The 16,235-nt window shown below is 44.4% G+C and overlaps 1 protein-coding gene across 1 annotated transcript in view; it reads right to left on the bottom strand.

Moving 5' to 3' along the window:
• LOC139389804 (serine/arginine repetitive matrix protein 4-like) overlaps positions 1 to 16,235 on the bottom strand; it is a 114,130-nt gene that overhangs the window by 26,471 nt on the left and 71,424 nt on the right. The window contains exons 2-5 of the mRNA XM_071136765.1: positions 14,431 to 14,577; positions 3,692 to 3,784; positions 2,335 to 2,427; positions 377 to 454 (exon numbers count right to left, since the gene is read on the bottom strand). Coding sequence (XP_070992866.1) covers positions 377 to 454; positions 2,335 to 2,427; positions 3,692 to 3,784; positions 14,431 to 14,577 — 411 coding nt within the window. The remainder of the gene's footprint in view (positions 1 to 376; positions 455 to 2,334; positions 2,428 to 3,691; positions 3,785 to 14,430; positions 14,578 to 16,235) is intronic.

The raw sequence follows: 16,235 nt of genomic DNA, 5'->3' as shown, positions 1-16,235 counted from the left end.
GCTCCTCTGCTTTAAAGGATCATGTTTATCTTTCCTCACACTTCTGGTCGTAGCAGAAGGATGGCTTTACTACAGTGGTTCCCAACCTTTTTCAGGTAATGTACCACCAACGGAATTTTGCCCCTAATGAGTACCCCTGAAGTACCCCGTCATGTGCATTTTACCAGTAGGCCTATGGTAAAATGCAGTCTTCTGACGTATGCCCTGTGAATAGGCCAAGAACCCCCATGGGTCCTTGTATCCCCCGCTTGGGAGCCACTGGTTTATAATAGCAGGAGAGGGAAATGGATGGCTAGAAGAGAGATTGGGCTGTGGAAAATGTACTGTGATGGAAAGATATATGTTCCTGAATTGATGAGAAATCACATTGACCAACCTTTTCTTGTGCTTTCGATCATCCTTCCTCTTATGTTTCAAACTAGAAGAGCTGTGTTTTGTCTTTTTAGAGGTGTACCTGGAAAATAAAAAATTATCGGTTATTGTTGTTGCTGACACTTCCACTAGTTCTTTTCCATTTATTTGAGGGAGAGGCCTGCTATTAAAACTAACTCAGCCACTGCCCTCCGACATCATACATTAGTGATGTAGTAGATCAGTTGGAGTATAAATATAAAGTCAATAATATATGTTTTTGTTATTGCCAGAGTAATCTTGCGTGGCAGACCCATAGGGTGTCTTCTGGTGAAATACATTTATCGTCAAAGTAACTCATTTCAATACTGATCAACAACAACATTACGATGTAGGAAGTAGCTACCAGTGACGTTTGACATAATTTTTAATTTTTATTTATTTTTTATTTCACCTTTATTTAACCAGGTAGGCCAGTTGAGAACAAGTTATCATTTACAAATGCGACCTGGCCAAGATAAAGCAAAGCAGTGCGACACAAACAACAACACAGAGTTATACATGGGATAAACATATGTAAAGTTGATAACACAATAGAAAAATCTATATACAGTGTGTGCAAATGTAGTAAGATTAGTGAGGTAAGGCAATAAATAGGCCATAGTGGTGAAATAATTACATTTTAGCATTAACACTGGAGTGATAGATGTACAAATGATGAGGTGAAGGTAGAGATACTGGGGTGCAAAGAGAAAAAAATAATATTATGGGGATGAGGTAGTTGGATGGGCTATTTACAGATGGGCTATGTACAGGTGTAATGATCGGTAAGCTGCTCTGACAGCTGATGCTTAAAGTTAGTGAGGGAGATATAAGTCTCCAGCTTCAGTGAATTTTGCAATTCGTTCCAGTCATTGGCAGCAGACAACTGGATGGAAAGGCGGCCATATGAGGAGTTGGCTTTGGGGATGACCAGTGAAATATACTTGCTGGAGCGTGTGCTATGGGTGGGTGTTGCTATGGTGACCAGTGAGCTGAGATAAGGTGAGGCTTTACCTAGCAGAGGCTTATAGATGACCTGGAGCCAGTGGGTTTGGCGACGAATATGGAGCGAGGGCCAGCCAACAAGAGCATACAGGTTGCAGTGGTGGGTAGCATATGGGGCTTTGGTGACAAAATGGATGGCACTGTGATAGACTACATCCAATTTGCTGAGTAGAGTGTTGGAGGCTATTTTGTAAATGACATCGCCGAAGTCAAGGATCGGTAGGATGGTCAGTTCTACGAGGGTATGTTTGGCAGCATGAGTGAAGGAGGCTTTGTTGCAAAATAGGAAGCCAATTCTAGATTTAATTTTGGATTGGAGATGCTTAATGTGAGTCTGGAAGGAGAGTTTACAGTCTAACCAAATACATAGGTGTTTGTAGTTGTCCACATATTCTAAGTCAGAACTGTCCAGAGTAGTGATGTTAGTCGGGCAGGCAGGTGCGAGCAACGGTCGGTTGAGGAGCATGCATTTAGTTTTACTTGTATTTAAAAGCAGTTGGTGCCCATGGAAGAAGTGTTGTATGGCGCTGAAGCTCGTTTGGAGGTTTATTAACACAGTGCCCAAAGAAGGGCCAGATGTTTACAGAATGGTGTCATCTGCATAGAGGTGGATCAGAGAATCACCAGCAGCAAGAGAGACATAATTGATATATACAGAAAAGAGTCGTCAAGTATCGGCTCGGAAACCGGATTGCACAGTGGAGAAGGTACGGTGGGATTTGAAATGGTCGGTAATCTGTTTGTTTAGTTGGCTTTCGAAGACTTTAGAAAGGCAGGGCAGGATGGATATAGGTCTGTAACAGTTTGGGTCTAGTGTGTCTCCTTTGAAGACGGGATACAGGAAGTAGCTACCTGTTGCATTTGACAGAATGATATGATACAGGAAGTAGGTACCTGTGGAGTTTCACATTATGACATGAAACAGGAAGCAGCTACCTGTGGCGTTTGCTTTTCTTAGAGCTCTTGCTTTTCTTAGAGCTCTTCTTCTTTTTCTTCTTCCTCACCGGAGACAGACTGTAGTACGGAGACCTATGACAGAAACCAAAAAAATAACATTATGACCACACACACACACATACACACACACCATTATCTAAAAGCACTCTTCTATCAAAGCTGATAATATGCCTCTCTCTCTGTGTGCGTCTCTAAAATGTCAGTTTGCTCAGAGAACAGTTAGAACATGTCTAGAAATAGACCCATCACACCGGGTAACCATAGTGCTGGTTTCACTAGGCCACCATAGTGCTGGTTTCACTAGGCCACCATAGTGCTGGTTTCACTAGGCCACCATAGTGCTGGTATCACTAGGCCACCATATTGCTGGTTTCACTAGGCCACCATAGTGCTGGTATCAATAGGCCACCATAGTGCTGGTTTCACTAGGCCACCATAGTGTTGGTTTCACTAGGCCACCATAGTGCTGGTTTCACTAGGCCACCATAGTGCTGGTTTCACTAGGCCACCATAGTGCTGGTTTCACTAGGCCACCATAGTGCTGGTTTCACTAGGCCACCATAGTGCTGGTTTCACTAGGCCACCATAGTGCTGGTTTCACTAGGCCATCATAGTGCTGGCTTCACCTGGCCACCATAGTGCCGGTTTCACTAGGCCACCATAGTGCTGGTTTCACTAAGCCACCAGAGTGCTGGTTTTACTAGGACACCACTAGGCCATCATAGTGATGGTTTCAATAGGCCACCATAGTTCTGGTTTCACTAGGCCACCATAGTGCTGGTTTCACTAGGCCACCACAGTGCTGGTTTCACTAGGCCACCATAGTGCTGGTTTCACTAGGCCACCAGAGTGCTGGTTTCACTAGGCCACCACTAGGCCATCATAGTTCTGGTTTCACTAGGCCATTATAGTGATGGTTTCAATAGGCCATCATAGTGCTGGTTTCACTAGAGCACCATTGTGCTGGTTTCACTAGGCCATCATAGTGCCGGGTTCACTAGGCCACCACATCATAGTGATGGTTTCAATAGGCCACCACAGTGCTGGTTTCACTAGGCCATCATAGTGCTGGTTTCAATAGGCCACCATAGTGCTGGTTTCACTAAGCCATCATAGTACTGGTTTCACTAGGCCACCCGAGTGCTGGTTTCACTAGGCCACCATAGTGCTGGTTTCACTAGGCCACCAGAGTGCTGGTTTCACTAGGCCACCATCGTGCTGGTTTCACTAGGCCACCATAGTGCTGGTTTCACTAGGCCACCATAGTGCTGGTTTCACCGGTCCACCAGAGTGCTGGTTTCACTAGGCCACCATAGTGCTGGTTTAATGAACTTACCTTTCCCTCTTCCTTTTTCTCTCCGATTTCCTCCTCTTCTTCTTCCCCTTGGAAGCGTGGGGCCGAGGGGAAAGATCGTCATCAAACAACACACTGCAACAGGAGAGAGACAGGGATGGACAGGGTTACTGATGTGTTCTCCTCAGGGAGACCTAGGTTTCTGCAGTACTGTATGAGACTCCTGCAGGACACCTGTATACAGGGACTCTGTATGCTAACAGCATTGCCGATCAACTATATTTGGGGCCACACAGGAATGACTATAAAATAAAGTCATTTTAATAATTTACTGTCTCCCCAAGACAATATTTCCAACGTGACCAACTGACAAAAATGTAGGATACATGTTGGCTTAAAGCTCAGACACCAATACGTTTGCCCGCCGAGAGTACTTAGCACCTCTGAACGGTGTCGGCAGTCAAACTCTTTTGTGTTCACACAGCAAAGACTTGGAAGTCGTCAGACACTCAACCTTGTTAAAATACTCCAAACCAGAAGATGGCAATAGCATTGTTTTGCAATGCATATCCATGCGTATTGCTTGTGGTCTAGATTCCAAGCTATCTGCCCTGTATCTATTTTATACAAAGCCCTTGTTGTTACTAGCGAGATGGCCACAGCTAGATAACTACAATTTATTTCACTCTCCATAATCCTATACTGCCAGTGCCAGCCCATAGCCAAATGTTTAGCTAGCTAGCACAACATAGCTAGGTAGACAGCTAAGACACTGCACAAACGCAGCAGCCAACACAGGAGCTGTTTCATGAAAACTAGCTAATCCATTGTGATTGAATTATAATGTCTATACTAGCTAAAGTGGGTAGCTATCTTGGAGGAAGTATTTAGTGTTGTGAGCATTGCGTCTGTGCACTTAGCTAGCTACCATCCCATAGCCTACAATGCAAATGACATGTAATGGTTCACGTATGGATGTTCGGAGAAAATGCCCTCTTATATCCTATTTTATTTTTTGGGGCTCTTCCGACATGGGGGATCGTGCTCTCTGATTGGTTCAAAGTCAAGTTGTTGGCCACTGACGAGCATCAGCAGTCAAGAACAGTTGCACATAATCGAAAAGGCAGCGAACGGGCTATTACAGCTTTACAACAGCCAGGGCCCTCAGCTAACTTCACAGCAATTAGATCAGGGAGTAGTGGAAATGTAGCCATGATGAATTTACATTCCTGCTTAGACCTTATGGCAAGGTGCTCTTTATTTTAATTCATTTTTTAATTTCTCCGTTATTTAACCAGGTAGGGAAGTTTAGAACAAGTTCGCATTTACAAATGTGACCTGGCCAAGATAAAGCAATGCAGTGTGACACAAACAACACAGAGTTACACATGGGATAAACAAACCTACAGTCGATAACACAACAGAAAAGTCTATATACAGTGTGTGCAAATGTAGTAAGATTAGGGAGGTAAGGCAATAAATAGGCCATAGTGGTGAAATAATTACAATTTAGCAATTAAACACTGGAGTGATAGATGTGCAGAATATGAATGTGCAAGTAGAGATACTGGGGTGCAGAGGAGCAAAAAATAAATAAGAATATGGGAATGAGGTAGTTAGGTGGGCTATTTACAGATGGGCTATGCACAGGTGCAATGATCGGTAAGCTGCTCTGACAGCTGATGCTTAAAGTTAGCGAGGGAGATATAAGACTCCAGCTTCAGTGATTTTTGCAATTCGTTCCAGTCATTGGCAGCAGAGAACTGGAAGGAAAGGTGGCCATATGAGGAGTTGGCGTTGGGGATGACCAGTGAAATATAACTGCTGGAACGTGTGCTACGGGTGGGTGCTGCTATGGTGACCAGAGATCTGAGATAAGGTGGGACTTCACCTAGCAAAGACTTATAGATGACTTAGAGCCAGTGGGTTTGGTGACGAATATGGAGTGAGGGCCAGCCAACGAGAGCATACAGGTTGCAGTGGTGGGTAGTATATAGGGCTTTGGTGACGAAACGGATGGCACTGTGATAGACGACATCCAATTTGCTGAGTAGAGTGTCGGAGGCTATTTTGTAAATGACATCGCCGAAGTCAAGGATCGGTAGGATAGTCAGTTCTACGAGGGTATGTTTGGCAGCATGAGTGAAGGATGCTTTGTTACAAAATAGAAAGCGGATTCTAGATTTAATTTTGGATTGGAGATGCTTAATGTGAGTCTGGAAGGAGAGTTTACAGTCTAACCAGACACCTAGGTATTTTTAGTTGTCCACATATTCTAAGTCAGAACCGACCAGAGTAGTGATGCTGGACGGGTGGGCGGGTGCAGGCAGCGATCGGTTGAAGAGCATGCATTTAGTTTTACTTGCATTTAAGAGCAGTTGGAGGCCACGGACGGAGTGTTGTATGGCATTGAAGATTGTCTGGAGGTTTGTTAACACAGTGTCCAAAGAAGGTCCAGAGGTATACAGAATGGTGTCGTCTACGTAGAGGTGGATCAGAGAATCACCAGCAGCAAAACCGACATCATTGATGTAGACAGAGAAAAGAGTCGGCCCAAGAATTGAACCCTGTGGCACCCCTATAAAGACTGCCAGAGGTCCGGACAACAGGCCCTCCGATTTGACACACTAAACTCTGTCTGAGAAGTAGTTGGTGAACCAGGCGAGCCAGTCATTTGAGAAGCCAAGGCTATTGAGTCTGCCGCTAAGAATGCGGTGATTGACAGAGTCGAAAACCTTGGCCAGGTCGATGAAGACGGCTGCACAGTATTGTCTTTTATCGATGGTGGTTATGATATCGTTTAGGACCTTGAGCGTGGCTGAGGTGCACCCATGACCAGCTCGGAAACCAGATTGCATAGTGGACAAGGTACAAAATGGCCGGTGATCTGTTCATTAACTTGGCTTTCGAAGACCTTAGAGATGCAGTGTAGGATAGATGTAGGTCTGTAAAAGTTTGGGTCTAGAGTGTCTCCCCCTTTGAGAAGGGGGATGACCGGGGCAGATTTCCAATCTTTAGGGATCTCAGACGATACGAAAGAGTGGTTGAACAGGCTAGTAATAGGGGTTGCAACAATTGCGGTGGATAATTTTAGAAAGAGAGGGTCCAGATTGTCTAGCCCAGCTGATTTGTACAGATTTTGCAACTCTTTCAGAACATCAGCTATCTGGATTTGGGTGAAGGAGAAATGGGGAGGCTTGAGCAAGTTGCTGTGGTGGGTGCAGAGCTGTTGACCGGGGTAGGGGTAGCCAGCCAGGTGGAAAGCATGGGCAGCCGTAGAAAAATGCTTATTTAAATTCTCAATTATCATAGATTTATCGGTGGTGACAATGTTTCCTTGCCTCAGTGCAGTGGGCAGTGGGCAGTCTTCTTATTCTCCATGGACTTTACAGTGTCCCAGAACTTTTTTGAGTTTGTGCTACAAGATGCAAATTTCTGTTTGAAGCTAGCCTTTGCTTTCCTAACTGCCTGTGTATATTGGTTCCTAACTTCCCTGAAAAGTTGCATATCGCGGGGGCTATTCAATGCTAATGCAGTACGCCACGGGATGTTTTTATGCTGGTCAAGGGCAGTCACTTTTTGTGTGGGTGGGGTGGGGGGGGGGGGTCGTTTCAGTCGTGTAGTGTCCGCCCCACCCAGACATTGCCTTTCCACCCGTAGCATGTTATCTTGTCAATACAAAGATGTAACTCTTGTCGAAGCCCATCTGTCTCTCAAGATGAACGCTCATGAAAGGTCCACTTAATTTTCTCTCTGCAAATGGCTGATGCGTCGTGGCGATGAGGCCCTTTGAAGCACCAACAGACTGGTGGGAGTGAGGAAGAGAGGGAGTAAGTGAGACAAAGAGAGTGAGAAAGGAACAGAGAGATGTATTTGCAAGAAAGGGTGTTTTATCTGCGATTCATTTGGACAGCTTCGCATTGGTTTCTATAATGAGGTATTAAATGAGCGTTATATGAAAAAGTGGAGAGTGTGTCATGGAAGAGATCAATTGGGTTGGACTCGCTGTGTGTTTATATCACTGGTGGTTGAGGTGTAAATATGTTTGGCAAGCGAAGTGATGCTGAGAGAGAGAGCAGTCACAGGTTTGTCATACACACAGTACAGAGAGGTACACACACACACACACACACACGCACACACATACACACACACACACACACCCACACACACACATACACACACACACACACACACACACACACACACACACACACACACACACACACGGGTACAGTATGCATACAGTACATGCTCGCCTGCCCACACAAACATAAACATGCACTTGTACGAGTGAATGCAGCTATTGTCTACATTTGGTTGCTGGCAGAGCACTTTGTGCATATAGATGTCAAACACTTCAAATGTGTAATCAGAGCCGTCAATACAGAGCAGGTAAAACACTGTTGATTTACAAATTAGCATCGTCCCTGAAAACTGTAAACACACGTAGTCTCTAACAGTGTCTGAGTGGCTCTAAGCATCATGCTGTGATGCAACAGGGTTCTCAGTGCACACAGGCAGGGCAAGGTTTTTCTTAAAATATATATTTGTTATCATTTGTTTCCCTGAGCCTCCGTTTGCCATTGAAATGCTCAGTCTGATCGTATGGGCATGTTGATACAAATGTACATATATTTACATACACAGCCCTGATTGGCAGATAGGGATCGTAGACTCTAGAGCTTACCCCACTTACCCCTTCAAAGTAGGAGGATACATATGCAAATAAAATATGACTGGCCATTGGTCAGAATAATCAGATTGTGATGTCATGCCGTCATTCGGATGGGACGTTAAACGGGTGTCCTGACTTTCTGTGGTCACTAAAGATCCTATGGCACTTATCGTTAGAGTAAGGGTGGTAACCCTGGTATCCTGGCTAAATTCCCAATCTGGCCCTCATACCATCACGGTCATCTAAATCATCCCCAGTTTTCAAATGGCTCAGTCATCCCCTCCTCTCCCCTGTAGCTATTCCCCAGGTCGTTGCTATAAATGACAAATAAATATAAATAAGGTTGAAATACAAATGTAAAATAAAATTAAATAAATAAAAACATGTTGTGGGTCAAAAAGCCCATCCCACCTGAACAGGCTGAAATTCCAGGTGTTTCTTAATGTTCTTACGCTAAAAGGGTATTATTCTCATTTTCACAATTTCAGTGTTATTTCAACCTCATAGTCTGGAAATATGTTTTGTTTTTTTTGTTCTTATTTTATTTTACAGGAAAATCTCATTTTTGACTGTACTGTACATATTAAAGGTTAGGATTGGGGACTGGTAATCTAATCCTAGATCTGTAGTTAAGAGTAATTTCTGGTTAGGCAATAAAGCATGATATGGTGATTGAATAAAATAAAGATGGATGAAACAGTCATAGAGATTTGTCGTATTTGCTCCAACTGTAGTAACTTAGTAACTAGCTAATCAAAAAGGTAGCTAGCTATATGTACAACATTAGCTAGACATCTACAGAAACGATCGCAGTCAGAGACAATTTCCATAGATCACAAGAGATTAATCTGAGGTGAGTCGGTTGATGTCAGTGGTTTCGCCATCATAGCCCTCTATCTTTCAATGAGCTGTTTGGTTTTAGCTCCTGTCCTCTCTCCTTAGCTCTCTGACCTTCAGGGAACAGCCATGATAAACAGACCTCTGATGGAGGACATTACTTCAAGCTGTCAGCTAGTGGTGCACAGAGATAGGACAAGGTTAAGTGGCTTGCTCAAGGTCACATTGGCAGATTTTTCAACACGTTGTCTCTGGGTTTCAAACCAGCAACCTTTCAGTTATTTTGCCCAACACTTTTAACCGATAGACTACCTACCACCCCGCATGTTTACTGTTTCCTTCCCACTAGCATCCCCTGATTGTCCAATGAAAACACTCAAAACAGAATCAGGCAAGGATGGGCATAGGAGTTTTTCCTCACTATGTGACCTGCCCCCCCAAAAACTACTGGCCTTAGTCATTAATCAAAACACATTTTTTTTTACTTCTAAGAAATGAAAAGTTCTCCACCATGAATAATTGATTTTATCCAGATTCTTATCATGTGTAAAATATGTTATAATAATCATCAGAAAAACATCAGAGACTGTTTCATGTTGCTCATTTGCTCTCCCTTGCTTTCCTCTCTCTCCCATGCTCTCCTCTCTCTCCCCTGCTCCCCTGTTCCTCTCTCTTGCTCCCTCCTCTCTCCCCTACCCTCCTCGCTCTCCCCCCTGACACTCCTCTCTCTCCCCTGCTCCCCTCTTCCTCTCTCCTGGTCTCTTCTCTCTCCCCTGCCCTCCTCACTCTCCCCCCTGACACTCCTCTCTCTCTCTCCCCCCTGATCTCTTCTCTCCTTTCCTCTGCTCTCTTCTCTCCTCCTCTCTTCTCCTCTGCTCTGCTCTCCTCTCCTCCTCTCCTCTCTCTCCCCTGCTCTCCTCTCTCTCCCCTGCTCTCCTCTCTCTCTGCTAATCAAATAAAATAAAATAAAATGAAAGTTTATTGGTTGCTGTCACGCCCTGACCATAGAGAGCTGTTTATTCTTTATGTTGGTTGGGGCGTGACAGTGACTAAGGTGGTTTATCTAGGTGATTTTTACATCTACGTTGGCCTGGTATGGTTCCCAATCAGAGGCAGCTGTTTATCTTGTCTCTGATTGGGGATCATATTTAGGCAGCCATTACCCCTTTGTACTTTGTGGGATCTTGACTATGTATAGTCTGTGAGCAAATTAGTAGCTTCACGTTTCGTTTTGTTTGTTTATTGTTTTGTTTTGCTTTGAGGTCCACATAGTAATAAAGATGTGGAACCAAGATCACGCTGCACTTTGGTCCAGTTATTATGATGATCGTGACAGTTGCGTACACAGATTTGAAGATGTTATTGCAGGTGAAGCGAAATGCTTGTGTTTCTAGCTCCAACAGTGCTGTAATACATAGCAATAAAAAAAAATACACACATAACACCCCCCCCCCCCCCGCCCAAAAGAAAATAAGTTCTATATGATGTGCCATGTTATATACTGTACTATATACATACAAATATTATGTATGTAAAGTGTTGGTCCCATGTTTCACCATCAAAATGGCGCCGGAGGAGATGGTGCCATTATGTGTTTTTTTCACGATATTTGAAAATGATTTTGTACGTAATGTTTCTGCAACCGTATCTTACGGAAGAAAAGAGCTTCTGGATATCAGGACAGCGATCACTCACCTCGGATTAGACGTAGATTTCTTCAACAACAACAACAACAAGCAGGACTCACACGAGGGCAGACATCCCAATTATTCGCAAAAGGAAAAGACGCAAAGTATGAAGAGCCGTATGTTTCGTCCGGACGCGCAGAAGGCAACTAGGAAAGCTGCCGTTACCGTCAATATTACTGGCCAACGTGCTGGACAATAAACTAGACGAGGTACGATCACAAATATCCTACCAACGGGACATCAAAAACTGTAATATCTTATGTTTCATGGAATCGTGGCTGAATGACAACATGGATATTCAGCTAGCGGGATACACGCTGCACCGGCAGGATAGAACTCTACTCCGGTAAGACGAGGGGGGGGGAGGTCTGTGCATATTTGTAAACAACAACTGGTGCATGAAATCTAAGGAAGTCTTTATATTTTGCTCGCCTGAAGCAGAGTATATTGTGATAAACTGCAGGCCACACTACTTGCCTAGAGAGTTCTCAGCTATACTTATCGTGGCTGTTTATTTACCACCACAAACAGATGCTGGCACTAAGACCGCACTTAGTCAGCTGTATAAGGAAATAAGCAAACAGGAAACCACTCACCCAGAGGCGCCGCTCCTAGTGGCCGGATTCTTTAATGCAGGGAAACTTAAATCAGTTCTAGCAAATCTCTATCAACATGTTAAATGTGCAACCAGAGGGAGAAAATGATTGATCACCTGTACTCCACACACAGAGACGCGTACAAAGCTCTCTCTCGCCCTCTATATTGTAAATCCGACCACAACTCTATCCTCCTGATTCCTGCTTACAAGCAAAAATTAAAGGAGGAAGCACCAGACTCAGTCTATAAAGAAATGGTCAGATGAAGCAGATATTAAACTACAGGACTGCTTTGCTATCACAGACTGGAACATGTTCTGGGTTTTTTCTGATGACATTGAGGAGTACACCACATCAGTCACTGGCTTTATCAATAAGTGCATTGAGGACTTCGTCCCCACAGTGACTGTACGTACATACCCCAACCAGAAGCCATGGATTACAGGCAACATTCGCACTGAGCTAAAGGGTAGAGCTGCCGCTTTCAAGGTGTGGGACTCTAACCCGGAAGCTTATAAGAAATCCCGCTATGCCCTGCGACGAACCATCAAACAGGCAAAGCGTCAATACAGGGCTAAGATTGAATCATACTACACTGGCTCCGACGCTTGTCGGATGTGGCAGGGCTTGCAAACTATTACAGACTACAAACGGAAGCACAGCCGCGAGCTGCACAGTGACACGAGCTTACCAGATGAGCTAAATCACTTCTATGCTCGCTTCGAGGCAAGCAACAATGAGGCATGCATGAGAGCATCAGCTGTTCCGGATGACTGTGTGATCACGCTCTCCGTAGCCGACGTGAGTAAGACCTTTAAACACGTCAACATACACAAGTCTGCGGGGCCAGACGGACTACCAAGACGTGTGCTCCGGACATGTGCTGGCCAACTGGCAGGTGTCTTCACTGACATTTTCAACATGTCCCTGATAGAGTCTGTAATACCAACATGCTTCAAGCAGACCACCATAGTCCCTGTGTCCAAGAACACAAAGGCAACCTGCCTAAATGACTACAGACCCGTAGCACTCACGTCCGTAGCCATGAAAGGCTGGTAATGGCTCACATCAACACCATTATCCCAGAAACCCTAGACCCACTCCAATTTGCATACCGCCCAAACAGATCCACAGATGATGCAATCTCTATTGCACTCCACACTGCCCTTTCCCTCCTGGACAATATGTGAGGATGCTGTTCATTGACTACAGCTCAGTGTTCAACACCAAAGTACCCTCAAAGCTCATCACCAAGCTAAGGATCCTGGGACTAAACACCTCCCTCTGCTATTGGATCCTGGACTTCCTGACAGGACCTCCACTGTTTGATTGCCTATGGAGGGAATAACTACACTGTTTTTAATAGGCCATATTCCCAGTCACCTTGCTATGGTTAAATGCGGTGGTTTGTGTTTTTAGTTTTGCATGAATGCTGCCATCTATCCACAGTTTCTGGTTTGGGTGGGTTTTAATAGTCACAGTGGGTACAACATCTCCTATACATTTCCTGATGAACTTAGTCACCATGTCCGTGTATTCGTTGATGTTATTTTCAGAGACTACCCAGAACATATCCCAGTCTGCGTGATCAAAACAATTTTGAAGCATGGATTCCGATTGGTCAGACCAGCGTTGAATAGACCTTAGCACAGGTACTTCCTGTTCTGCCTATAGGAAGGGTGGAGCAAAATGGTGTGGTGATCAGATTTGCTAAAGGGAGGGTGGGGGAGGGCCTTGTAGACATTTCGATAAGTTGAGTAGCAGTGGTCCAATGTTTTTCCAGCTCCAGTACGACAGTTAATGTGTTGGTAGCGTTTTCCTCAGATTTGCTTTGTTAAAATCACCAGCTACAATGAATGCGGCTTCAAGATATACGGTTTCCAGTTTGCAAAAAGTCCAGTGTAGTTCTTTAAGGGCCGTCGTGGCATCGGCTTGAGGGGGAATACACACCGCTGTTACTTTAACCAAAGAGAATTCTCTTGTGAGGAAATACGGTCAGCATTTTATCGTGAGGTATTCTAGGTCGGGAGAACAAAAGGACTTGAGTTTCTGTGTGTTATCACAGTCACACCATGAGTCGTTAATCATGAAACATACACCCCCGCCTTTCTTCTTAAAGAGTTCTTTATTCTTGTCTGCACGATGAACCCAGCTGGCTGTATGGACGGGGACAGTGTATCCCGAGAGAGCCATGTTTCCGTGAAACAGTATGTTACAATCCCTGATGCCTCTCTGGAAGGAGATCCTCACTCTGAGCTCGTCTACTTTATTATCCAGAGGCTGAACATTAGCGAGTAATACACTCAGAAGTGGTGGATGTTGTGCACGCCTCCTGAGTCCGACTAGAAGTCCACTCTGAATACCTCTTTACCGCCGGCGGAGTTTTGGATCAGCCTCTGGAATAAGTTTAATTGCCCTGGGGGGTACGAACAAAGGATCCAATTCAGGAAGGTCGTATTCCCGCTCTGATATCCAAAAGTTCTTTCCGGTTGTATGTAATAACACAAAAACATTTCTGGGCTAATAATGTAAGAAATAACACACAAAAAAACGAAATACTGCAAAGTTTCTTAGAAGCTAGAAGCAGAGTTGCCATATCTGTTGACGCCATCTTGATACCTAGTCAGTTACAATTCAGTTGAATGCATTCAATTGTGCGTCTCCCACATTTAACCCAACCCCATCTGAATTCGAGATGAGGGGGTGGCTGCCTTAACCTGTTAACCCATGTCATCAGCGCCTAAGGAGCAGTTGTTGAGGGTTAAATGTCTTACTCAATTGCAGAACGGCAGATTGTTGGTTACTGGCCCAACGCTCTTAACCGCTAGGTCTGTTCGAACAGTCGTGCCAAAGAAAACTGGGTAACTTTGTGTTAGAAAAGAAACCAGAAGACAAATGTTAAATTCTCAAACCCACTTATCTGCAAAGACTGCTCACCTTCACTATTTGAAAAATAGTGAATACATTTTCAAAGGCACTCACCTCCGCGTCCGATGATAGCTGCCATGTTTGCGTCTTCCCATGTCTCTAATGCATCCATTTCTGTCTGTGGTTGTGTCCAACTTGGTGTCTGCTGCCTCGGCATTCCTCCCATCAGCCTTGAGTGGCTGGCATGTTGTTGTCTCAGTGCTGTGGATAGATAGAAAAAAAGAAGAAAAATGGATTTAGTTGCATATATTCGCCCTCCCTCTCTCTCTCTCTCTCTCTCTCTCTCTCTCTCTCTCTCTCTCTCTCTCTCTCTCTCTCTCTCTCTCTCTCTCTCTCTCTCTCTCTCTCTCTCTCTCTCTCTCTCTCTCTCTCTCTCTCTCTCTCTCTCTCTCTCTCTCTCTCTCTCTCTCTCTCTCCTCTCTCTCTCTCTCTCTCTCTCTCTCTCTCTCTCTCTCTCTCTCTCTCTCTCTCTCTCTCTCTCTCTCTCTCTCTCTCTCTCTCTCTCTCTCTCTCTCTCTCTCTCTCTCTCTCTCTCCTCCCCCCCACCCCCCTCTCTCCATAGATGCAGTGCCTTCAGAAAGAATTCATATGCCTTGACTTATTCCACATTTAGCCTGAATTCAAAATGGAGTAAATATATTTTTGTTTCACCCATCTACACACAATACCCCATAATGATGAAGTTACATTTTAGAAATGTTTGCTAATATATTCCAAATTCAAATTCCAAATTAAATACAGAAATCAAATTTGTATAAGTATTCACACCCCTGAGTCAGTACTTTGTAGAAGCACCTTTGCCTGCGAGTCTTTCTGGGTAAATCTTTAAGAGCTTTCCACACCTGGATTGTGCAACATTGCCATTATTATTTTCAAAATTCATGATGATGCATTTGTTCTTTGCCAAGATAATCCATCCACCTGACAGGTGCGGCATATCAAGAAGCTAAACAGCATGATCATTACACAGGTGCACCTTGTGCTGGGGGCAATGAACGGCCAATCTAAAATGTGTAGTTTTGTCACACAACGCAATGCCACAGATGTTTCAGGTTTTGAGGGAGCGTACAATTGGAATGCTGATTACAGGAATGTCCTCTGAGGATGGATCAACATCATTGTAGTTATTCTAGAATGTTAACCTAATTGACAAACTCAAATGAAGGAAGTGTGGCAAAGCAATTCACTTTTGTTCTGAATACAAAGTGCTAGATTTGGGGCAAATCCAAAACAGTGCATTATTGACGACCACATTCCATATCTTCAAGCATAATGGTGGCTTGAAAATTCAATTTTCAATTCACTTTCCTCCGGCTAAAGACATCTTCCTCTCCCTCTACTAAAGACATCCTCCTCTCCCTCTTCTAAAGACAGCCTCCTCTCCCTCTACTAAAGACAGTCTCCTCTCCCTCTAGTAAAGACAGTCTCATCTCCCTCTACTAAAGACAGCCTCCTCTGCCTCTACTAAAGACAGCCTCCTCTCCCTCTACTAAAGACAGCCTCTTCTCCCTCTACTAAAGACAACCTCCCCTCCCTCTTCTAAAGACAACCTCCTCTCCCTCTTCTAAAGACAGCCTCCTCTCCCTCTTCTAAAGACAGCCTCCTCTCCATCTACTAAAGACAGCCTCCTCTCCCTCTACTAAAGACAGCCTCCTCTCCCTCTTCTAAAGACAGCCTTCTCTTCCTCTTCTAAAGACAGTCTCCTCTCCCTCTAGTAAAGACAGTCTCATCTCCCTCTACTAAAGACAGCCTCCTCTGCCACTACTAAAGACAGCCTCCTCTCCCTCTACTAAAGACAGCCTCCTCTCCCTCTACTAAAGACAGCCTCCCCTCCCTCTTCTAAAGACAACCTCCTCTTC

The sequence above is a fragment of the Oncorhynchus clarkii genome, chromosome 30, assembly GCF_045791955.1.
Source record: "Oncorhynchus clarkii lewisi isolate Uvic-CL-2024 chromosome 30, UVic_Ocla_1.0, whole genome shotgun sequence".
Lineage (NCBI taxonomy): Eukaryota > Metazoa > Chordata > Actinopteri > Salmoniformes > Salmonidae > Oncorhynchus > Oncorhynchus clarkii.
This window is presented reverse-complemented; position numbering and strand designations above follow the sequence as displayed.